Source organism: Apodemus sylvaticus, chromosome 2, assembly GCF_947179515.1.
Source record: "Apodemus sylvaticus chromosome 2, mApoSyl1.1, whole genome shotgun sequence".
NCBI classification, from domain to species: domain Eukaryota; kingdom Metazoa; phylum Chordata; class Mammalia; order Rodentia; family Muridae; genus Apodemus; species Apodemus sylvaticus.
In genome coordinates, this window is record NC_067473.1 from 24035012 (window position 1) to 24060242 (window position 25231).

At 38.3% G+C, this 25231-nt stretch overlaps 1 protein-coding gene across 3 annotated transcripts in view; it reads left to right on the forward strand.

The window, feature by feature from the left end:
• Ankib1 (ankyrin repeat and IBR domain containing 1) overlaps positions 1 to 25231 on the forward strand; it is a 105564-nt gene that overhangs the window by 54752 nt on the left and 25581 nt on the right. For all 3 annotated transcript variants that reach the window (XM_052173175.1, XM_052173176.1, XM_052173177.1), the window contains exons 6-10: positions 8650 to 8858; positions 10034 to 10122; positions 13235 to 13379; positions 15285 to 15451; positions 20529 to 20617. In XM_052173175.1, the coding sequence (XP_052029135.1) occupies positions 8650 to 8858; positions 10034 to 10122; positions 13235 to 13379; positions 15285 to 15451; positions 20529 to 20617 (699 nt within the window). The remainder of the gene's footprint in view (positions 1 to 8649; positions 8859 to 10033; positions 10123 to 13234; positions 13380 to 15284; positions 15452 to 20528; positions 20618 to 25231) is intronic.

Sequence of the window (25231 nt, forward strand, 5' to 3'; positions counted from 1 at the left end):
CTACTCATACACAATAAATAAATAAATAAACAGATAAATAAATATTTAAAAAAGTAAACTAAAATAAAATGCTGAGCTGGCTGACAAGTGGAAGCTATTCACCAGCGGGGTCCTTGTGCAGCATCTCAGTTGCCCTAGTCTGGCCTGCTCTCGGTGGCTTTAGTTGGTCATACTCGGCTAATGTCTACAATAACCAAATGGAAAGTTCGGGAAACAAACTGTAAGCTTTTAATTGCACACCATGCAGAATGGCCTGTGACAGCCCACGGCCAACCCAGCATATGGGTCTGTGCTGGAGCAGTGTGCCCCACTCCACCCCCTCGTGAGGGGGTGGTCACCCCCATGTCACACCAGGCTGGACATAGGACAGACTAGTGTCTAAGGAGCCTCCCCTTACTCAGTAATGGCAGCTTGAGTCGGAATCTTTGTTAGAGTACTAGTTGTTAGTGGGGTATAACTAGCTCTGATAACTTCCCAAAGCATTTGTTTTGTGTTTCTCCTGTTAAAGCATTAAGTGCAGAATATGAGGATTAGTGGGCATCTCTTGTAGTATTAGGTAGTATCATTGGAATTTGATATTGAAATAATATTTACAGAGATCGTTTGTATTAGACTGTATAACAATGCACGGAGCTAGCCTACGGTAAGTAAAGCCCTGCTTCAGAGCTATAAACTCAACATCTGGAAGACCGTAGTCATGCTGTCACTCAGCTTTTCATAGGAATACAGGTTATGCTATCTGTTGTCAAATTTAGACCTAAGTTAATAAAATTGCTGTAGTTGAGCAGAAGCAATAAATGTTTTTGTGATATTTACTAAATAGTAACTTAAATCTTAATGACATCCTCTTGGACTTTTTGCAGTAATAAAAGCAATTTATATGGTTAAAAATCATTTCGATTGATTTCATGTGCGTGATTATTTTGCCTGCATGTGTGTATATGCACTACATGCTGGCTTTGTGCTATGGAAAGCAGAAAAGTGTGTTGGATCGCCTAGAGCTGTAGTTACTGGTTGTGAGCCACCTTGTTGGTTCTAGGAATCAAACTAGTATCCTCTGCTAAGGCAACAAGTGTTCTAAACTCCTGAACTTATGGGACCTGTTGTGGACTTCCTTGGTGCTGTTTGTATTTTGATGCTAATTCTGCTTCATGAAGAGGGGCTGATACTGATGAAGAGATCACATACTCAGGTGATTCCATGTCAACAGTCTCCCCATTTTAACTGCTCAAATAAAGTGTAGAGCCTGTGCTTGGGCAGTGGAAGGGAAAGGTGGGGCTGGAAGTTTTAGAGAAGGAGGGAGAGGAAGGAGGAAGGAGGAAGCAGAGACGATGAGAAGGAGGGATGGAGAGAAAGGGAAGAGGAAGTGGAAGACGGATCAGAACCATGTAGCCTGGAGGATCTGCAAGCAGCAAGGGATGTCCTCGCTGGGGAATAGAGTAGTGTGTGGGGTATCTGCCAAACCCAGGCGTGCAGCTTATAAATATCATAACTGAGTTGTTGGTCTTTGCTTGGCCGCATTGGGCTCAGAGATTAACCAATACAAATCCGGCTGATATTAAATATTAAGGCTGGCTGGTGTTTTTCATTGTGCCGATTTAGGTGGGCATGAGACAGGGCAAAAGCACAGAGTAGTCATTGTTTGGACAGCTTAGCAAGCCAGCCTTGAGAACCAGGGCCAGATGGCCATTTTCGGCATCAGTCAAGGAGGAACATGCATATAAATTTTAAAATTACATGCATCATGGACCTGTTTAAAAAAAAAAACTAAAATAGTATAGTACTAACTTGCTTGTCCTTAGAATAAATTCATGTTGGTGGGTTATTCATAACTGCTTTGTAGTTCGTCCTCTCTGTTCAACATGGGCTCTCTTCACCCAAGGCTTTTATCAGTGTAGATTTCTTTCTCTACAATAGATCTTCATTCTGGGCTCTGTATCATTCATATGTACACACACACACACATATATGTATCAGAACACCTAAAGTTTTTCATGTTAAAAATGACAGTCCTACTCTTCCAAGTGTACTTTGTTCACTGGTATTCCCAATCTCTGTAGATGGAAGCAGCAGACATCCAACTCGGTAGGCAAGCCACAAGCCTAGGACACAAGCTGACGTTTCTTCTCCCTGTGTCCCTGGACCTCTCACTACTGAATTGTCAGTTCTCTCTTGCTCTGCTGGTGCCCCCTTGCCTGGCCATGGTTGCCTTCATTACAGCCTAGGTAGCCTTCTTCTAGTCTGGTTTTGTTCTTCATTCACAGCCTATCCAAATTTTGTCCTTCCTACTCTACTCAGAATACCCTTTTCAGATTTAGTCCTGGCAGCTTACCCTTCATGTCTCCAATCCAGCACGCCTTTGATGTTTCTGCCATTGCTAAAAAGAAGATAGAAATAGTTTTGAAATTTCCTGTGTGGTGTCTCACAGTGCTTCTTCCTGGTTTCTGTGATCCAGTTATATTGACCTTTTTAATATCCTAACAGTGCTTCCTTTCCTCCTACCACTATACCTCCGAACATTCTGTTTTCCCTCTACCTATAGTGCCTTTCCCTCCCTCCTCATTTGGTCAGCTGCCATTCATCCTTTACCTGTTCATGCCTTGTTCTTTCCCAAGGGCTGTCCTGTCTTTTTCCCTGACAGTGTCTACCTCTTCTTCATGGTGCTTTTAACAGTGATGAATGTTTTATATATATGCTCATTGATCTCCTTACCGTTAGTTCCGTGAAGACAAGGACTGGATGGTCTTTTCCACAATAGTAATTTGTAATTTAAACAACTTCATTACCTGATTTAAAAGCTATTCAGCAAATGTTTGCTAAATGACTAATAGAATCAAAGCAGAAGTTGGCTGAAGAGATGGTTAAGAGTACTGACTGCTCTTCCAAAGGACCTGAGTTCATATCCCAGAATTCACATGGCAGTTCACAAATGTCTGTAATTCTAGTTACAGATTCTGACACTCTTCACACAGACATACATAGAGGCAGAATACCAATGTAAATACATACATACATACATACATACATACATACATACATAATGGAGCTAGCTAGTGGTGGTGGTGCACACCTTTACTCCCAGCACTGAGGAGGCAGAAGTAGGTGGATCCCTGAGTTCAAGGTCAGCCCCTGGTCTACACAATGAGTTCCAGGACAGCCGAGGAGACACAGAGAAGCCCTGTCTTAAAAAATAAAACAAAACAACCAAAAGAGAATCATATAATGAAACTATTTTAAGAAGTCATAATGTATAAGAAAATAATTTTGTATATTTTACACTTTGATAATATATTTAAATGAGAATCAATTTTTATTAAAATTTCCTCAATATAACCTAAACATTTTCAAGTTACCACTTTCAATGACTGCATCCAAGAAATTTCTTTAAATTTGGAAGATGATATTTATCTTTATATTAATTTCTGGTTGCTTTAGTCTGAAGAGAACATTAATAGTTGGTGGTACTCAGTGGCACTATATTCTGTTGGTTTTACGGGTCTTTACTAAAGGCTCAACAAACACTTACGAGTTGAAAGGATTGAGTCCAAGTGGTTGTAATTTTTCTAGCTTTTGCCCAACTTCATACAGTTAAATAAGTAACACATGTGGAATTTGAACCCTAGACAGCCTGTTTCCAAAGCTGATCTTTACACTGTGTAGCAGTGCTTACATTTGCAAGACAACAGAGAGGAACTGAATGGCCTCTGTATTCCAGATACAGTACCCTGACAGATTATAGACAAATACCTAACACAAAAGTAGCCTTGGGCAATACTTTGTTTAAATAGTAATTTAAATACATAGAAAAGCAAGTTGAAATGAACTTTTTTTTTTTACAATTGTTAATTTCACAATAAAAAAAACTAACGTTCTTTTTCACTTGTAGTGATGTTTTATGTGATTCTGAAAATAATGTTTCTTATGTGAAAAAATCTAACACAGGGAAGTCACCATTGTTTGCAACAGTAGTAAGATTAATGTGCAAATAATGCTTTTAAGAATTAATATTAGGTATAGCTGTCCCCTGAAAGCCTCTGCCAGAGCCTGACCAATACAGATGCAGATGCACACAGCTAAACACCAGACTGAGCACAGAGACCCCCAAGGAGGGTTAGGGCAAGGACTGAAGAAGCTGGAGGGGTTTACAGCCCCATAGGAAGAACAACAATATGTACCAACCAGAACCCCAGAGGTTTCAGGGACTAAAGCACCAACCAAAGAGTACACATAGGGGACCCATGACTCAAGCTGCATATGTAGCAGAGGATGGGTTTATTGGGCATCACTGGGAGGGAGACCCTCGGTCCTTTGGAGACTCCATTACTCAGGGTAGGAGAATGCTAGAGTGCTGAGGCAGGAGTGGGTGGGTGGTGGAGCACCCTCGTAGAGGCATGAGGAAGGGATAGGTGGTTATTGGAAGAGAAACTGGGACTGGGGATAACATTTGAAATGTAAATAAATGAAATAGCAAATTAAAAAATGAAAAAAAATTGCAAACCCAGGAGTCTAGATAGAAAAAGAAAGAATATTAACATAAAACTTGACTTCACTGAATACTAGTCTATATAACCTTCTATTTACACAAGTAGTTATACTTGTTAAACTGTTAATTGTTATCACTATGCATGTGATGCTTTGGAATGTCGTCCAGACAGGCCCGGTGTTTGCTCAGTGCTCTCCAGGCTCTGCCTGCTCTTTGTTGCTTGCTCGTGCCTTCAGAGTTTGAGGCCTGTGTCCTCTCACTGTGGCTGCTGTTTGTAGGGCTTGTATTAGCTACTTCCTTTGGCCAGGCGCTGAGCCCAGCTTATCCTATTCAAAACATCTTGTGATTGACAAGAAGAGTAATATCGTTAGTATAATGAATCACACATAGACACACACACTCAAACACACAGAGACACACCATTGTAACATTCATTATTAGCAATGCTTGGATTTAAAAAAATTAGACATCAGTTTCTGCCTTACTGTATTGCAAACGGGGGTCTTGGAGAAAAATGGGAAAATTGTATAGGGCTTAATTTAGAAAAGTAGTTGATTTTTTAAAAAAAATATATCAGTGAGTAGATGGAAACTAATCCTGGGTATGCACAGTTACAGAGTTGGTAACTATTGGTTTTCAGGTTAAAAGAAGTTTCTTTTACTTGCTAACAGAAACTTTGTGATAATAAACATTAATTTATTTATTTTATGGATCATTCTGTTGCCAGTTGTTACCTAATAAACTCTTTGTTTAACCTAAAGTTATGAAGATTTTGTCCTGAATTTTGAGAAGTTTGATTGCCTGGCTGGTTTGTTGGTTGGTTTGTGGTAAGATCTTGTTGTGTAGTCTACGCTAGTCTTACACTTACTGCCTCTCCAGGTCTGGGATCACAGTTGTGTACCACCAGGCCTGCCTTACTTTACGTTTCTTTGTGTTTTCTTGTTTTTTGGTGCTATTACTAAGTGATCAGTCCTTGGAGCCTTTGTATGCTAGGAAAGATCTTTACCACTAAGCTATATCTAAAGATTCAGTTTTAGGATAAAATTTAGTTCACTTTTACAAGATATGGATTAAAATGATATTTTTTTTAACATGGAGATTTGTCCTCTACTGAAAACTCTACCCTTCTCTGCTTCACCGCCCTTCACCTAAAACTTCCGTTGACCACATGTACGTAGATTTCTTGCTTTGTTTTTATGTTAGCATACAGAGTAAAAGGTTTCATTATGATACTTTCTTTTTTAAAAGAATTATTTATTTTATATATAGGAGTACACTGTAGCTGTCTTCAGACACACCAGAAGAGGGCATCAGATCCTATTACAGATGGTTGTGAGCTACTGTGTGGTTGCTGGGAATTGAACTCAAGACCTGGAAGAGTAGTCAGTGCTCTTAACTGCTGAGCCATCTATCCAGCCCCATTTATGACACTTTCATTCATAATTCCTTTCTGTTGATCCTCCTCCCTCTCCTCATTCTCCTGCCACCCATAGCTGTTATATTCCCAATAGACCCCCTGCCTCTGCATTCTAAGACCCTCCCTCTTTTCCAATAGCTTCTTCCATCTCACCCCTTCCTATTTCAGGGCATACCCGTAATTTTTTATATATTTAATTTATATATAAATTAGAGATTAGGACCCATGTATGAGAGAACATGCAGTGTTTGTCCTTCTAAATCTGGGTTCTTCAGTATAGTAATTTATAGACTTATGCACTTTGCAGATAATTGAAATCTCAGTGTGAGTGTATGTCGCATTTTTTTTTTTGTTTTGTTTTGTTTTGATTTGGTTTTTTGGATTTGGTTTTTTTGAGACAGGGTTTCTCTATATAGCCCTGGCTGTCCTGGAACTCACTCTGTAGACCAGGCTGGCCTCGAACTCAGAAATCCACCTGCCTCTGCCTCCCAGAGTGCTGGGATTACAGGCGTGCGCCACCACCACCTGGCTACCACATTTTTATTATATCTTCATTTGTTCGCATATATGTAAGCTGATTCCTTATTTGTGACTGGAATACATAGATAGGCAGGTATCTCTGTGACATCTATAGAACCCTTTGGGTATGCGCCCAGAAGCTGTGTCATAGGTGGTAACTTTATTTCCAGTTTTCGAGACATGTGCATAGTGATTTGCATAATGGCTGTACCATTGAATAGCCCAGCAATCAGTGAATAAGGGTTTCCAAGTTCCACATCCTTGTTACCAGCATTCATTATTGTTTTATTCTTAGTCATTCTGAATAGAGATGAACTTCCAGTGGCTAAAGGTATTGAACACTTAAAAATTTGTGTTGACCTTTTGATTGTTTTGAGAACTGTGTGTTTGGCTCGTTGATCTATTTTACTTCCTGGCAGTGGGGAGTAGAGTGATGTTTAATTTTAGCAGTATGTATCCACTAAAGATTTTCTCTTGTTCTCAAGCTGTCTTTTTACTCTACTGACAATCTCCTTTTACGCTTTCTTTAAAAAGTCAAGAATCAGTTTTCAGTGTGTTGTACTTTTTTCAGTCTTAGAAATGTCAGTACTTGTTATTCTCTTTGAACATGCTGCTGTTATAAGTGACCTTCGTAATTCTCAACCACTTTCCTGTTCCAAGAGTAGGATATCTAGCTGGCCTTGTGGTATATGTCAGCCTGTGTTTGTTTCCTAATGCTTCATTGAGTTTGGCCTTATTATTTAATGCATAGTTTTACCAGTGCCAGTTTAGCTTGACTTGGCAGTGTTCCCTTTGTCAAGTAGACTGAATGTTCCTATTCAGTATTCTTCAACTTGCATTGAATATGTACAGACCATTATCTGTGCTCTTATATTAATGAGCCACCACTGATAAACATATCTGAAGAGTTTCCCTTTTCCTGAAATCTAAATCAGAATGCTTGGGGAGCATTTAAAAAGGCTGGGAACTTAACAGTGCTGTTCTGTGTTACTAAAATGAAGGAAAGGGAGATAGTAACTGTATGTGGGTTTATAGACACTCAGGAAATGACAGAAATTACAGATAGTATATGGAGGGCATAAGACACGGGAAGTAGAAACAGAATAGTTAAAAAAAAGGGGGGGGCCATAATCTTTTAATACATTTTACATAGCTTCTAATAGAACCTTTAAAAGTTATGTTAGTGGTGTGTGTGTGTGTGTGTGTGTGTGTGTGTGATATGGGATACGGGTCTGGGTGTCTGTGTGTATTTGTGTGGTATGTGGAAGAGGTATTTTCTTTAGGGTTCATCTGCTGGTCGGTACCTAGCTTGAGTCTATTAGCAGCTGCAGTTAGTGTTAATTAAGACAGACATGACCGTCCAAATATTGCAGTAGTGGGCTGACTTTTGTTCTTGTGAATCGTGGCATGAGTAGATTGTTTTACATTTGAGGGAGGCACTTTTAATACACATGACAGTATGTGGTAGTGGGAACGACAAACACACTCTTGGGATCCCAAAAGAAGTTTCAAGTCTCTCTCTGAGCTTGGGTAAGTTAAATAACATCCCTGGGTCTAAGTTTCTTCAGTTTAAATAAAAACTGAAAACTATTAGGAGAAATAAATTAATGTATATAATAAATGTTATATATACAACCCCAACCATATTTTAGCTTGTTAGGTTTTTTTTAACTTTGGATTTTTATGACTCTAGACTTTATAATAATGTTTTCACTTGGCTATTTTATAAATATTCAGAGAAAAATTATTGGTTCTAAATTAATCCTTATTTAAGCTAAGTTAATTCACTAAAATTTTATTTATAACCCAAATTATTTGGGAAGTCCTTCTACTTTCAGACCCTTTACCAAGTGACCTTTAGGATTATGTAACCATTTTACAACTAGAAGTTGTAAAATGTGAAGGCCGTGACAAAATTATGTTCTAACAGAGAAAAGTGACTAAAGTAAACATCTACCAAAAGTTAGTACATTCTAAGTGAGATACCTACTTAAAATAAAGGTAGAAATTACTAGGAATTCTGAGAACATTCTAAACATATGGTGCTAGTAATAGTTTAAATTCCATTTTAAAATATTACTAACTTTGGTCTACCTAGCATTTGTAGTTACTGTTGTATATAATAAATTCTATGATTTTTAACATTTCATTTATCCTGTTTCCATTTTTGTATGCTTGGAAACATTGTGGTTTGTGGGTTTTCACAGATGTCTGTGTTGTTTTTCTGAAGATTGGGACAGGGAGAAGCTGCTTGAAGCTTGGATGTCTAGCCCTGAGAGCTGCTGTCAGCGTTCAGGTGTGCAGGTGCCAGCCCCACCCCCGAGTGGGTGCAACGCCTGGGACACGCTGCCCTCCCCGAGAACTCCAAGGACCACAAGATCCTCTGTCACCTCTCCAGATGAAATCAGCCTGTCTCCTGGGGATTTAGATACCAGTTTGGTATGGCTTAGTAGACTTCCCATACCTTTAAACTATGTGATACTGTCTGTGGAGTGGGTGGTTGTATTACTGTAATTGAATCTCTTACCTCGGTTTGAAGGCTTGATTATTTTTGTGCTTTCATAAGTTCTTATTACTATAGAATGATTTTGTGATCTCTGTATTATAGGTTGAAAAGCAAAATATTTTCTCACTTTTAAACAGTTTGGAAAAACCATATACTACATTTTCACCTAAAAGTATTCCATGTATTTAAATAAAGCATACTGAAATACTGAACTTTAGTTTATAGTAGATATTCTAAATCTAAAATGAAATTACTTTTAAAATAATTTACTCGGTGGTAATATTATAAAGCATTTATAGTACATTTTGATGATCATGCGCTTGTTGTAGCAAACTTTCTGAGTTGATTCAGTCCATTTTCTTCATGCATGCTGCTTCTTTAACAGGCCACAGTCCTGCCCTTGTGCCACAAACACACAGCACCCTGCTGTTGTGCTGTGTAGGAGATGATGAGGCATTAGACTTCTCTAGCCACTGGAAACTTGTGATAAATAAGAATGCTTCCCTTTGTCTATTGTAGGAACCATTGAGGAAGACAAAATGCTATTTCTGTAATTCACATTTGGAACAAAGTTTGCTTCTCCTATGTCACGTTTGAACACTTACCGTGTGCGCGCGTGCTTGTGTGTGTTGGGGGTGAGGGGACATTGAGTTAAGAGATGCTGGTACTTTGACTCAGGTGATCAACCCTGCTAGGCAAGCACTGTAACACTGAACCACAGCCCCAACCCAAGTTGGTACTCTTAATATCCTGAATTGTAGTGTTCAAACAGGAAGTTTCTCTGTACCTGTGTAATTTTCCACAGTAAGCATAGAATGAAAGATACTGTACTGAAGTGGTTACTTTGTAACATGTGATGTGATCTTGACTTGAATAAATGCTAATGATTTATTTCTTATATTTCCCTTTCCAAATGCTCAATGTCGATTGATAGGTAAACATAGTTAAATGGGAAATAGAAAAGACAGTCAATCTTTTAGCTTTGAAACTTTAAAAAATTTTAAGATTTATAATTACTGTATTTTTGTCTTTGATATTGAACAAAATTAATGTATTGCTTGTCTTCGGAGTATGACCCTGTTAAGTCCTTTTTCTTGTATATCTCCAGTGTGACATTTGTATGTGCAGTATCTCTGTATTTGAAGACCCCGTGGATATGCCCTGTGGACATGACTTTTGTAGAGGCTGTTGGGAGTCGTGAGTACATGAGCACTTACTCAACTTACTAATTGATAGAACTTTTGATTTGGTGATGAAATTGTTTGCCCTCAGTAGCTAATGATGCTGATTATTTGTGTTGGTTTTGATTATTTGTATTGGTTTTTGAGTTACACTGAAATGTACTGTTTCACAAAGAGAGAATATTTTTGTTTTTCCTCTTTGACATCAAGGAAAGTATAACCAAACAGTTGTATTAGTATTATCTTTTATATTACATATAAATGTCAGGTGTGCACCTAAATATCAAGAATCAGTTTCTGTCTTATATCCCAAGAATTTTAAGCATTGGTGAATTTTTTAAAGCAGACAGATAGCCTTGAAAATCTGTAAGAATGCAGATAATTGATATTCTTTTCTATTACTGTCATGTCAAATGTTTATACTAGAGATTGGGTGTGTAATACAGTAGAGATTTCCTTCTCGTGCTTTCTCTCATTTCCTCTTTATAATCTGTCTTAGATTTGTACATGCTCCTGTCTTCCTGTGAACTTTGTGAGACAGTGTTTGAAACAAATGCAGATCAGTATAAGTGAAAAGTAGTATCTTACTGTCTTTGGGGACTTTTTAGTTAATGATTTAAGGAAAATATGTCCTGAGTAACTAAGAAAACCTTTAATACTATATTTTTCATGGACTATTGGGTCCCAAGTGAAGGGATGTGGAAGCATTACATGAATAGGCTGTCACAGACCTGGTGCTTTGCTGCTGCACGTGTTTTTTGTTTTGTATTGTTTTATTTACAGTTTTACTATAGTACAATTGTTAATATATCTATACATTTAAAATAAATTAGTTCATAAATGGAGACATGTATACCCCCATGAAACTATCACCACAGTCAAGATAATGAGAGTCTCTGTTAGCTTCCCAGATTTCCTCCTTAGGGCCGAGTGGGTAAAGTGCTTGCCCAAACATTGGACGCCAAGCTCCTGTCTGAGAACACACACTAGCCTGCACTTACAGACCCAGTGTTAGAGACGGGAAAGGCTGAGCCCTGGAGCTCCCTCCCTGGCCAGCCAGGCCAGCCTCACTTTTGTTGTTGTTGTTGTTGTTTTGTTGGTTTGTTTGTTTGTGACAGGGTTTCTCTGTGTAGCCCTGGCTGTCCTGGAACTCACTCTGTAGACCAGGCTGGCTTCAAACTCAGAAGTCCGCCTGCCTCTGCCTCCTAAGTGCTGGAATTACAGGCGTGCACCACCACTGCCCAGCTTTTTTTTTTTTTTCTTTTCTTTTTTTTTAGCCTCACTTTTAAAAACTAGTGCTGTACCTCAAAGGAGGTGGGTGATAATATTTCTAGGATAACACCTCAGGTCACCTGGCCTACACACACACACACACACACACACACACACACACTTTCATGTACCTGCACATCTTTCTGCCTCTCCATCCTCCTCTCCCCACCTTTCCTCATCTCTGAATATATATAAAATGAACTGACATGTATACTGGTTTCTTTTGTATACTTTTATGTTTTCTGAAACAGTGTGAAGCAAGACTTCATTTGGAGGGAAAGAAATGCTTTTCAAAAAGTCAGAATAAATCAGTATACCTGTTTGTTTTAGATTTTAAACATAGACTAGACTTTTAAGTCTAATGGTCCAAGTCAGTGTAACTAATACAAGTCAACTGATTCACAAGAGTCACAAACTAAAGCAATTTTTTGACATAATTCTTGAGCAGAAAATTTTCTCTGGATATTTAGTTTCAAAATCCTAACTATATTATCTGAGGGAGTGTTAGTTAGGTTTTACCATTGGTGGTTGCTGGACTTGGTTCTGATGTGAAAATTAACCTTGATTTTTGTATTTTTTAATCTTTAATGACCTTCCTCATATAACTAGTATCATAGAAACTATCCCCTATTCTTACCAAACACTAGCCAGAAAAGGGGTTTGGTAAGGTTTGAATTCTGTTCTTATTGTATTTCTTGATATTTGCCATCTACTTTGCATTCCCCACCTGACCAATGACAGCTCTTGTCAAACCAGACAGCAGTAAAACAAATTGGGTTGTTGATATATTGAGTTAAAAAAATTTTTTTTAAATTAATAGCAGGGGACTGATGTTATTTGCCCTCCAAGCATGCCGACCTGAGTTTGATTCCCCAGAGCCACATTACAGGAGAGGAGTGGCTCCTGCAAGTTGTCCTCTGCTCTTTACATGCACACTGTGCCCCACCCCACACAAGTAAATGCACACTGTGCCCCACCCCTCTTTCAGCAGTACGTAGACAAATAAACCCTGGCTTTTAATGACAATTTTTAAAGGGCCTTCTACAGCTTGAAAACCCCATCTGTTTCCCCACCCTTTACCATCCCTCTGCATCATCACTGTACCAGATACTTTGAGGCATCTGTGCCAACGACTTAAAAGGAACTCATCCTTTCTACCCACACAGAGACGTGCTTCCCAGTAATAAGGCTTAAGCCTCCTGTCTATCTAATGTTGTCTTTCTAAGTCTCCGTTGGTTTTCCTTTCCCTCTGTTCCTAAGTACAGTGAAATAAATAGAAAGCATGAAAGGAAGATGATAGGAGAATCAACATTGTTGATCATGATACCAGGCAGTTATAATTTAGATACCTATCTTCCATTTGTTTTCTCTAGAATTGCTAAATACTGTATAGTCCATAGCTAGGAATGTATCTCAATAGAATGCTTGGCTAGCATGCATGAGTTCTAACCTTAGTAGTATCATATAAACCTGGCCTGCTTGGCACATACCTATAATTCTAACAACATATATGAAGGGAGGCAAGAAGACCAGAAGTTCTAGGACATTCTCAGTTATATAGCAAGTTCAAGACACTTCTAGGTACATAAGACCTGTCTCAAAAAAAATCCAAATGTAAAAAGTTTCTTTGTTTCTTATGCATGGAAATTCAATAATAGTTACAATGCCATATGCAGTGTCTGACAGAGCAAAAAAAGAAGAGTAAGCCCAGGTCTTAGTGAATTCCATTGCACCATATAGCTCTCACTGTTACTTTAATTACACTGTCACAGGGAATCCTCAAAAAGAAAACATTCATAGTATGTACAAATGACTTACATCCTCCTCTTTTTTCCTGTCAATTGATATTTTAATAGGTTTTTAAATCTGAAAATTCAAGAAGGCGAAGCCCATAACATTTTCTGCCCAGCATATGAATGCTTTCAACTCGTGCCTGTAGATGTCATAGAAAGTGTAGTTTCTAAGGAGATGGACAAACGATACCTACAGTTTGATATTAAGGTTTGGTTTTTGTCCTTAATGCTATTTGCATTTAGTGGTTAATAAGAAACAAAAAAAAAAATTTGTGTATGTAACTTAAAGCTTTTATTTCAGTTGCTTTGTATAGCTTTTTCCTATTCTAAATACTATTGCATGATCTTAAAGTGTCTTACTTCTTTGATGTAAGAAGTATTATAATAATTTTATAATATTGTCAACATAACATTTAGAAATTTAATATTAAAATATAATGTAATTATACCCAAGTGTCTGCTTACAGTTATCAAAAAAGTAGCACAGAATGTTGACAGACTCCTGGGAGCTTGCTACACTGGAGCAGGTCAGAAGAAGACACAGGGTTGGACTCCAGTGTAGCTGTAAAGACTCATGATCTCCAGACATTTTAGCTCTCTAACTGTATCTGTCAAATGTTTGCTGATAGCTCTAAAAGATCTTTAAAACTTATTTGTTCGTTCTGAGGGTTAAAAAGCCACTTAGGCAGCCGGGCAGTGGTGGCCCACGCCTGTAATCCCAGCACTCTGGGAGGCAGAGGCAGGCGGATCTCTGAGTTCGAGGCCAGCCTGGTCTACAGAGTGAGTTCCAGGACAGCCAGGGCTATACAGAGAAATCCTGTCTCAAAAAAAAAAAAAAAAAAGCCACTTAGGCAAAAGTGAGTTTAGCTTTTATTTCTAAGTTCTCTCTGAAGAGTTTACTATGAAAGTTTTCTGAGAAAAAGGAAGAAGGGGCTTGTAAAAAAGGGGGTAAGGGATCTAAGAAGGGCTAAATGGAATGAAAAAGAGCAGGGTGAGGAGAATGCTAAGGAAAGGAGGATAAAGAGAATTATGTTCTCCTCTCTTTGTCCTCAGCACTTATTCATCTTTCAGAATACATGAGTACATGGTAAAATGTTCATCACAAGATTACACATAAATTCTAGTCATAAGTCATAAATTGAATTAGAAGTTTACAACAAAGAATGTTTACATGCATTAGCATTAGGAGTAATTACCTGGATAAACAGTCATTGTCTGTCACAGCTCTACAAGCTCGTGGAGAGTTAAAAGCCATAACTAAGTTACTACTGAAGTTTTGTATGGATAAACCCAGTGAATATTTTATCTTCTGTCCTTGCATCTATAATTAAATCATTAGTTCCCTTTTTTGATCTTTGATTAATGGTTTCACAACCTTTGGGAATATGCTCTGAGTAGTAGATGCCTGCTAGCTATCTCATAAGTGATTATTAGCATGTGATATTAAAGACTGGCAGAGTTGTCAATGCAGTTTTGAGTATCAGAAAGGAGTTAATAGGAGTGTTGTTAAAAAGAGCTTAACAATTACTATAAATTTAAGAATTCTCATAGGATCATCATTAAGATTTAAGAAATCATCTAATTGCCTATAAGATAATCACTGCAAGACAGTAGATCTTCATTGTTCTGCAGGGATCTGCTCAAAAAGGTGGGCTAATACCTAGGGAGTGAGATCTATCTATTTGATAACAGGAGTGCACAGTTATAGCAGGTGTCTTCCCTAAAATGAAGTGCTCCTGGGCCTTACCTACCAGAGCTCCATCATAGATTTTAGTCCAAGGCAGACCCATCTCAGAAAGATGTCCTTCTAATTATTAGCTTGTTGGCTCCTGACAGCAAATCATTTTTAAGTTAGACATTTTTATGCAGATAATTATATTTTTACCTCATCATTTACGTGGTTTTTAGATTAAAGAAAAAAAGGATTTGAAAATCATTCTATTACTTAAGATAATTGCCATGTTTTTGATTCTGAAGATTCTGAAGTATATTACTTTCCAGTACTGTGTTTAGTATTTTTCTTTTATTTGCTTTTAGTTGCTATAGAAATACACCCTGTTTTAGAATATGCAGCTAAAACCGTTTCTTGGTTTTTATTATGATTTTTGAACAGGCCTTTGTTGAAAATAATCCTGCCATTAAATGGTGTCCTACCGCAGGCTGTGAAAGAGCAGTGAGGCTGACAAAACAGGGCTCAAATCCGTCCGGGTCTGACACACTCAGCTTCCCACTGCTAAGAGCCCCTGCTGTGGACTGCGGCAAAGGACACCTCTTCTGCTGGTTAGTATAAGGTCGGAATCGGCCTTCACACTTTGCTGACAGTTTTTATAGATACTTTAAACCTCGAATAAGGTGTTTTAATTATAGTGTACTTGGTACTATTTTTAGTAATTTAAGAAGGTGTAATAAAGTGTTCATAACTGTTATGTATGTAATATTACCACCATACTGAGTAAGTCTTATTTAATGTGATTATATTATTTAATTGAGTTATTTTCCCAATACTCTGAATTGCATACTGTTATATCTGTGTTATCCATAAGGAAACTCAGTCTCAGAGACACTTAGTGTTGTACTGCTCAGAAACAGCAGAAATGGAATTGAAAACCTACTGTTGATCCCAGAGCCCATTTCTTACTCTGTAATAAAAAAAATTGCTAAGTGTAGGTTAGAAAGTTTATAGTTTCATATCTTTATGAACTATAAGCCTTGGGCAGCTGTTCTAACCCAGGGGTTCTCTCAAAATGAGTTCTTTAAAGTGTGAGCCTAGTTAAGAGCTTGTGACTACTGCCTTTAAATATTTTGTATTTTGCTTAGTTTCTAGTGCCTCCTAAGTACTGAATAAGGCTGAACTGATGATGAATTAATATTACAAATAGCTCAGCATGCTCATTTGATTTTATGTTTTTCAGTAATCAGCATTCTCATTTATTCAGAGTAGATTAAATTACGTTTTACTTAATTAGTTGATCAGAAAATGTATTCTGCCTTTTGTCTATTTGTCCCAGAATTATCAAATATCATGTAAATACACTTTTTAATTTTTAAAATGCCTGTGTGTGTATTGTATGTGTGTGGATGTACTCACAGTGTACAGATAGTACACATAGTGCACATGTAAGGTCAGAAGACAACTGGTGGGAGGCAGTTCTTCCCTGTACCTTCCCTGTACTGAGCTTAAATACACTAAATTTTAAGATTAAAACTCTAGCCTTCTAAGTCAAGATCTAATCATAGCACTGCTAATAGTAAAAAGGCACAGTTATGAGACTATCCTTATGCCATGATATCTGTTTCCTGCTGTTACTATTAAAAACAACAACAAACATGTTGGAGGTTAGAGGTCAGAAAATTACTGTGTAGACCTAATTTTAAAGTAAAATTTGTTGGAGTACAATTAAGGCCTTCTATGCAAGTTTATTTATGTATTATTTGTATCTGTTTTGAAGTTGTGACAGCAGAATTCAGGTGTTGCCATCTTTACAGAAAAAGTTTGCTTACTTGAGTTTGGATATAATTAAGAAATTATATCCAATGTATTTAAGAAAACAATACCAGATTACTAATTTTTTTTGGCTAAATGAGACTGAGAAAAAAATAAAATACCAAGAAAATTCTCAGCAATAAGTTGTATTCATATGCCTTAAAGGTAAAATTTCAAAACATTTAAAAGAAAAAATTCTCATCTTTGCAGTTACACATTTTTTATTTTATTATTCACTGCTACTGACTCTGCCTCTCTAATACAAAAATGAGAGTAAAACTATAGCATGAAAATGAGTTAATAAAGCACGTGTGTGACAGTAAATGGTAAATTTCTCAACATTTGGAGAAACTTTTTTTGCTGCCCTGGAAAATCAGGCAGTTAATGACCGAGATTCCCAGAAGATGAAAGGCCAAGACAGTGCTGAGGCTCTGGTTTGAATTCCATCCCAAGCTGGGATCTGGAAAAGGCCTTGTAGGCCTAGATCACATTTGGCAAATCATTTGAAGTACAGCAGAGAACTTACCACATTGAATCATTTTCTGAATGTCAGCCTAAGGGGAAGAAAGTCAGTGACTTAAAAGAAATGAAATTAGGTTTATGAAGGACAAACTCTAAGTTATTAGAAAGTTATTTAGTTTAATCTAGTTGCCTTTCAGTGTTGGTAATCACTCAACTATATGATTGCTACATAGCTGTCTGGAATTTCTGTACCATCTACCCCAGCACTCCAGCACTGTGGGCATTAATATACATACAGTCTTTTGTTTGTTTGTTTGTTTGTTTGTTTTTGCTTCTAAGTCATATAGTATGAATGGTTTCACTATAATCAGAAATTTTGAGTAGAAATGATCAAATCTTTGGAAACTCTTAATCTCATTTCATCAAGAAACAAAATGTCAGTGTGCATAGATGTAGTTATGTAGAACATTGTTTTCAAGACTCAAAACTCTACCAACAGTAAATAATTATAAAATTATTATTGTTATATAATTCGCTTAGTATAGTTTATCACTAAAGTTCTATAATGACATATAACTGGAATGTCTAACTTCTTGATAGAAATTTTTTCATCAAGTAGTAAAGCTTGAAAGTAGGCTTTTTCTTTTTCAGAGTCTTGGAGGCATTTTATATTTCTACCAACGGTTTGCATATTAGGGTATCTTCAAGAAAGGGCCATTTCTTGTTTTGTTGATGTTAGTTTAACATCCAGAGCCAAAGACTTAGACAGCATGTTTTTCTTTGTAACCTCTCACCTATACATTTTCTTGGATTGATAGCTCTAGCCAAGATTCTCCTCCGTGCCATGTTTTGTGGACACTTTGAGATACACTTTCAGTAGATGTCACACAGCAGTCACCAATTAAAAACGTTTTTTAGGTAGAAGGTATGGTAGTGTCCCCTTGTAAACTTAGGCTGAGACAGGAGGATTACAGGTTTGAAGCCAGCCAGTTACACAGCAAAACTACATCTCAGAAGAACAAAAATTCTTAAAGAATTTAATTTACAGTATTAGCAGGACTGCATTGGCAATCTGGATGATCACCCCATCTTATCTAGTAGCCACTGTTACATTACTTTGGAGGTCAACCCTCTTTTCTTGGTTGCTTAGTGCTCAAGATAGCATTAAATGGCAACCGTCGCTCTCCTTTGCAGTCCTTGCTGTACCGTTTTACAAGTGCCTCCTTTTACACCCACTCTCAGTATTCACAGGAAAACAACAAATTGTCATCACACCCTGAAAAAACTTCTCCGACTGTGCTGGCCTCTGAAGCCTCAGTCCTGTGCCTCTTGGAAAGGAAGAACTTCAGTCTGCAGTGCCACAGCCTTAGAGGGCTATCCGTGCATATCAATAAGCACTTACAGCCTTTTGAAGAAGTGTTTTGGCTTTTTAGATTCTATTTGCGAGTATTGGGTTTTCGTCCATGATTTTCTTTCATTATACTCTCAGTATATTCTGACATCGAGATCCATATACTATTATTGATTCTTCTAGAAGATAGTGGATATGCTATTTAATCTCCAGGGAACTAATTTATATTTATTAATTTCACTCATTCTTTTTACTTGCTGTAAATGTGTAAATTTTTTTATATCCTATGATGTAGTTCCTGCTTCCTTGAGATATAATTAATAACTAGGCTTTTTATTTTAATGAATGGTAAGAAATATAAATTGTGCATTCCCACACAAATTCTCAAGCACCAAATAGGAACACTGTTTCTGTCCTTGGCTGTAGCATGTACTGCTTACTGCTGTGCTAACAGAAGTGAGAGTCTGTGTGCTTAGTAGTAAAAGTTATCACAGTCTGAGTCTGCGTGTGAACACTTGTAATGTCTGCACTTCTGTTTACACAGCACAGTAATTTTAAGCGTCTATTAAGTAGCACTAACAGCAGTAACACCTCTCACCTGTTTGTTTTTTAAGAGAGGGTTTATCAGTGTAGCCTGGCTGTCTTGGAACTCACTCCGACCAGACTGGCCTTGAACTCAGAGATCTGCCTACTTCTGCCTCTGTCTTACTGGGACGAAAGGGTGCATCACCACAGCCAGCCTCACGAAGTCTTACTGTTTTTCAAAACCTTTTTGTGACCCCTAGAGACCCCATGACTCTGACGCAGCTGTCCTCCCTCTTTTGCTCCCCAGCAAACATTGATAACTGCTGCTTTGTTTTCCTTCTCTGTGAGTTGGCCTACTCCACATGTAGTGGCAGTGAAATCCTGCAGTTTTTATCTTTTTTTAATCTGGCTTATTTCCCTTAAGAGAATGAAGGTCATTTGTTAGAGCATTTGTTCCCAAGCTGATACACTGTTTAGGGACATTGTAGAGCCTCTCTGAAGCGGGCCTAGCTTGAAGTAGGTTGATGCTGTGTAACAGGTGGGACCCAGCCTCCATACCTTCCCCACTGTGATGATGTGTGTCTGCAGAAACCATACGCTAAAGTTAAACCTACCCGTCCCTAGGTACTTCTGTCGTGGTGTTGCTTTGTTACAGGGAAGAAACAAGTAAAATTACTGTACCTAATGTACGTCTAGCAATAACTTCACCTAATATGAAATTATTGTTAGACGATAATACTGTTTCACGTTATAGAAAACCACCAACCTATTCTTCAGACCGCTACATCAACATTAGCATTTCCATCAGCAGTGCCCAAAGGTTCCAGTTTTTAGGTTATTAACAACACTTGTTATTTCTAGTTTTCAGTGATAATTATGAAGTATGAAGTAAAATCAGTATCAGTACATTTTTAATAGAGTGAAATATTAACATCTTAGTTCTTAACAAACTTGATCTTTACAAATATCTTTATTTAAGAAGGTAGTAGTGTTAATATCATGTCTAGACTTGGAATATCTCTCCCTAATGACACTTTCTAGAACACAATATAGCCCAATGCTGAACCAAAACCACTAATTTTATAAATGGCTTAAGCTCTTTCTTAATAGTTGGACAGACACCATGACCAAGGCAACTCTTATAAAGACAGTGTTTAATTGGAGCTGGCTTATAGGTTCAGAGGTTCAGTCCATTATCATCAAGGGAGGAACATGTCAGCATCCAGGCAGGTATGGTGCAGGAGGAGCTGAGTTCTACATCTTCATCTGAAGGCTGCTAAGAGAAGACTGGCCTCCAAGCAGCTAGTACAAGCCCATGCCCACAGTGACATACTTACTCAAATAAGGCCACAACTCCTAATAGTGATACTCTCTGGCCAAGCATATTCAAATGATCAGAGGTTTTAATACATTTATAGAAAGAACATATAATTGAGTCTCAAAATTTAAAATTGGATGAGTGTTTACCATCCATGTTTTTTATGCAGATAGTGATAAGGAATATTTTTCAGTGGCTTTTCTGTTTTGTCTCTTAGGGAGTGCCTTGGTGAAGCACATGAGCCTTGTGACTGCCAAACATGGAAAAATTGGTTACAAAAGATAACTGAAATGAAGCCAGAAGAACGTGAGTGGCATTCTACATAGCTGTGCTACATTATCCTACGGGCATTCCAAAGATAATGATGTAGTTCTCATAATCTTCACTTAAGAGGAATTTTAAATTTTACTAATGCCAGGCCCCATGTTCCCCATGGCCTCGGAGGTGGGTTTATACAGGGCAAAATCACGGGCACATCTTCACTTTTAACAAATTTTTAGCCTAAGGTACAACTGAAGGTCATGTTTAACCTTCCAGAAAGCCCTTTTCATCCTTGAGTGAGCCAGCTTGTTTTTCTGTACTTTGCAAGATGAAATTTATGGTCTGTAGTAAATAAAAAAAAATGTATCTCCCTGAAACTTGCAGTGATGAATAAGAAATTAATTTTATGCTACTTTGAGATTTTTATATATTTACTTAAATATTAAAACTTCTTTTTTTCCATTTTCTTAGAATTTTTCTTTTTTTTTTTCATGAAAATAGATTCTTTTCTCATACAATAGATACTGACTACAGATTCTTTTTCTCTCTACTCTTCCCAGCCACCTCCCTCTTAGTTTCTTTTCAGAAAGGAGCAAACCTCCAGCAGAAAACCAAACCTGCCCCTGCCCCGACAAAAGCTACTCTAAGACAAGACAGTGAGGCAACCCAGTAGGAGGAAAAGAGTCCTGAGAGCAACCAAAGTCAGACACACTGCCCCCGATGCACCCCAACCTAAACAACCTCAGTGTGTGTGCAGACCCAAGCAGGCCCTGTGCTTGACACTGCCTGCTCTTTGAGGCCCTGTGAGACCTGCTGCCTTGTTTCAGATTCTGAGACTTCTGTAAACATATTATCTCTGCTCTGTGATAGAAAGGATACGAAGTGATGGTAGTAATCCCATTTTACAGATGAGATGACACTTGGATTGAGTGACATAGAGCATATTTCGGGTGATAGAATAGATTTTCTGAATTTCTGAAGGATTCCTTTTTACAGTCTTCCCATTAGCCATTACCAATATTTTAAAAAATGAATACATTTTCTTTTAAAGTAATATAAGCCAAGATTTATTGAGGGCCTTCTTTTTTAGGTAATGGAAATAGTTTGAAGTATTACAAATCATGATCAAAAATTCACTTGCTGAACCCTATACTTAAGAGCAAAGCACATAATAAAGATGATGTGAGCTTTAGGGAGAGCAGAGAGTAGGAAAAGCTGTGAGACTATATTATATGGCGTATAACATACAGTTGGGTAAGCATGATAAGGACTAACTAGGATTAAAGGGAAAAAAACTATGATTGACTATGAATTGAGTGTGAGCTTCTCTGCAGAGGTAAATGTATGTTCTGGGCATTTGTGCTTGCCTTAGAGTATCACTTGGAGTGAGAGACTGGCAGTGGGGAGACCTTTGGGCTTGGGTTTTATGAGAGTATTCTAGATCCTTGAGGTTCATGTTGTCTGATGAGTTGGAATGTCACTTGCTCTTTTTTTTTTTTTAACCAGCATCTGTGTTAGGGTTTTATTGCTATGAAGGAACAGCACCAAGATAACTCTTACAAAGGCAAACATTTAGGGGCTAGTTTACAGTTTCTGAGGCTTAATCCCATTATCATAATGAGAAGCATGGCAATGTGTAGGCAGACATGGTGCTGGAGAGGCTGAGACTTCTACTTCTTGACCTGAAGGCAGCCAGGAGAAGGGTCTGGGTCAAAATGACCAGATGTGTGTGTGTGTGTGTGTGTGTGTGTGTGTGTGTGTGTGTGTGTGTGTCTGTGTGTCTGTGTGTCTGTGTGTGTGAGTGTGTTTGTGTGTATGTATGTCCTCAAAGCCCCTACTTCTATAGGGACAAACTTACTCTAAGAAGGCTACACCTCCTAATAGTGCCATTCCCTGGATCAAGCATGTCCAAACCACCACAATCCACTCCCTGGCCCCAATAGACTTATTCAAACACATGAGTACATGGGGGATATACCTAGCCATACCATAATGCAAAATATATTTATTTTAGTCCAACTTCAAAAATCCTCATAGTCTATCACAGTCTCACCAGTGTTTAAAAGTCCAACATTCAAAATCTATTCTGAGATTCATACAATCTGTTAACTGTAATCCCCTATCAAAATCAAAAACCAGACCACATATGTCCAATATCACAGGATATACATTACCATTCCAAAATGTGGCAATGAGGAAATACTGGACCAAAGCAAGATCAAAACCAGCTGGGCAAACTCCAAACACTGCATCTTTGTGTCTGATGTTTAACTCCATTCAGCTTTCTTGATAATTTTCTCTTTTGGGCTGATTCCATTTCCTGTTAGCAGCTTTCCTCAGTAGGTGTCCCACAGCTCTGGCAGCTCTAACATCCTAGGGTCTCCAAGGCAACTTTAACTTTACAGCTTTTTGTTTCAATGTCTGGGATTCACATGTGATCTTCTGGGATCCTCCGAAGGTCTTGGGTTATCCTCCAACTCTGCCCTCTGTTGCATTCCAAGATCAAGTTGATTCATTTCATTGCCGCTACTGTTCTTGGTGATCATCCTTTGGTACTGGCATCTCCAGTACACTGGGGTCTTCCACTGCAACTAGCCTCCACCAGTAGCCTCTCTTAAGGTTCTCTTCATGGTGGTAAGACTCAACTTCTTTTCAGCATGACAGCTTTAATCCTGGGCCATCAACTGCAATTGAGGCTACACCTTCACCAGTGCATTTCCTGGATGCTCTCCATGACACCTTCAGGCCTTCAAAACCAGTATCACCTGGGTGATTCTTACAATCACTGCTAATTTACTACTTCCAGCTAGCTAACATCAATTATATCAGTAACCCCCTTCTATTCTTGACCCTGAAGGCAGAGCCATATGGCCAAAGCTGCTGAATTCTGCTGCTTGCTGGGACTGGAATATTCCCTCCTTGTTCTATTACATTGTCTTAGTTTGACCAATGCAACTCTTACAAAAGCAACATTTAATTGGGGCAGGCTTATAGGTTCAGAGGATTCAGTCCATTATCATCAAGGCAGAAACATGCCAGTATCCAGGCAGACATGGTGCAGGAGGAGCTGAGAGATCTACATCTTCATCTGAAGACTGCTAACAAATACTCATCAATTGTTTTTAATAGAATAAGCCATGAAGTACATTATTCAAATGGGATATAAATTTATCCAGCATTTTTTTTTAATCAGAATACTGGTAACTGTAGAAGGGTAGCTTTAAGGACAGATAGATCAGTGTTTGAGAAGTTGAGCTTTTGTGTTATAAGATTATACCATTAGTCAGAATTAGCAAATTCAGATAAAGGATAGATACCTTCTTGGAAAAGGAATGGTCCTTGAATGTGTGGTAATAACAGCATAAGTAGGTGGAGATGTCCAGTGGAATTCTAGAAGTGCTTGCCTCAAGCTCAGTAAAAATTAATTTATTTCTTTACACTCCATATTTTATTCCCCCACTTTCATGCTCTGACTGTCCCACATTCCGTACCTCCTCCTCATCCCCTGTCTCCATGAATGCTGTCTTCTTTATTTAAGTACTGTTCGTGTTAGAATGTAAAATTTATGTTTTAAATAAGTATCATAAATATTGTGAGAATATAATTCCTGTGATGAGTTGTGGGAGAGGGGAAAGATGGAGTCAGTCATCTCTAGGAGAGGGTGACAGATTTGATGCATGAACTAAATACTTAAAACCACATCCATGTTCTTATGGAACATGTTAAGGGATAGGGTGAAGTCAAACATGGCATAGTCAAGGACTGCAGAGTGAGTGCTGCAGTGCGGGATGCCACAGTGAGCAGTGGGGCTTTGCTGACAGTGGTTCAGGTCAATGTCAGGTGAAAGCAGTATAGCATCCTGCCTATAGAGACACTGGGTGGAGTTATAATAGACTGGTGACTATGGGAGGCATACTTAGGTTGCTCGAGCCGTGGGGTAGCCCCACATGCTAGTTTGTGAGTGCATCCTACTGAGACTACTGCACAACATCCAGATGAGAGAGAAGCTCCGAGGGCTTAACAGGGTGAGTGACTCAGGTGGACTTATGTAGACAAAGGAGTTTTTAAAAATCCAGTGCAGTATCATTGTTTTAAATCTAGCATGCTTCCTAGTTGCCTAGAAAATTGCTATGCTGCAAGATGTAATTAGTCTAGCATACTATTTTTTCTAAAATAGAATATGATCCAAGGATCTGGTTTGTAATGTAAAGCAAGTATTGGGGGCAAAAGATTTTTAAAGGACTTGTATTACTTTCTATTGCTGTGATAAAGCACCATGAGCAAGCAAGAGAAGGAAAGTTTATTTGTGCTTAGGGTTCCAGAGACTCAAGTGTCCATGATGCATACCATGTCAGGTAGCACCAGATGTGGCAGCTGAGCAACAAGCTCAGAGTCTGCATGTTGTCAACAAGCATGAAGCAAAGACAGTGAAGCAGGAGTGGGACAAGAACTTAAGTTCACAAAGCCCATAGCCAGGGACATACTTCCTCCGGAAGGGCACTCCAGCTAAGCCTCCCCAGACAGCATCACAGGGGAGACATTTCCATTCAGGGCACCACAGGAAACTTCATGTTACTTGTGCAATAGAAGTTGAGAGACTCATCTTTCTTCAGTCATCACCCATGCTTACCTGGCCTTTCTGGTGACACAGCTGCCTTT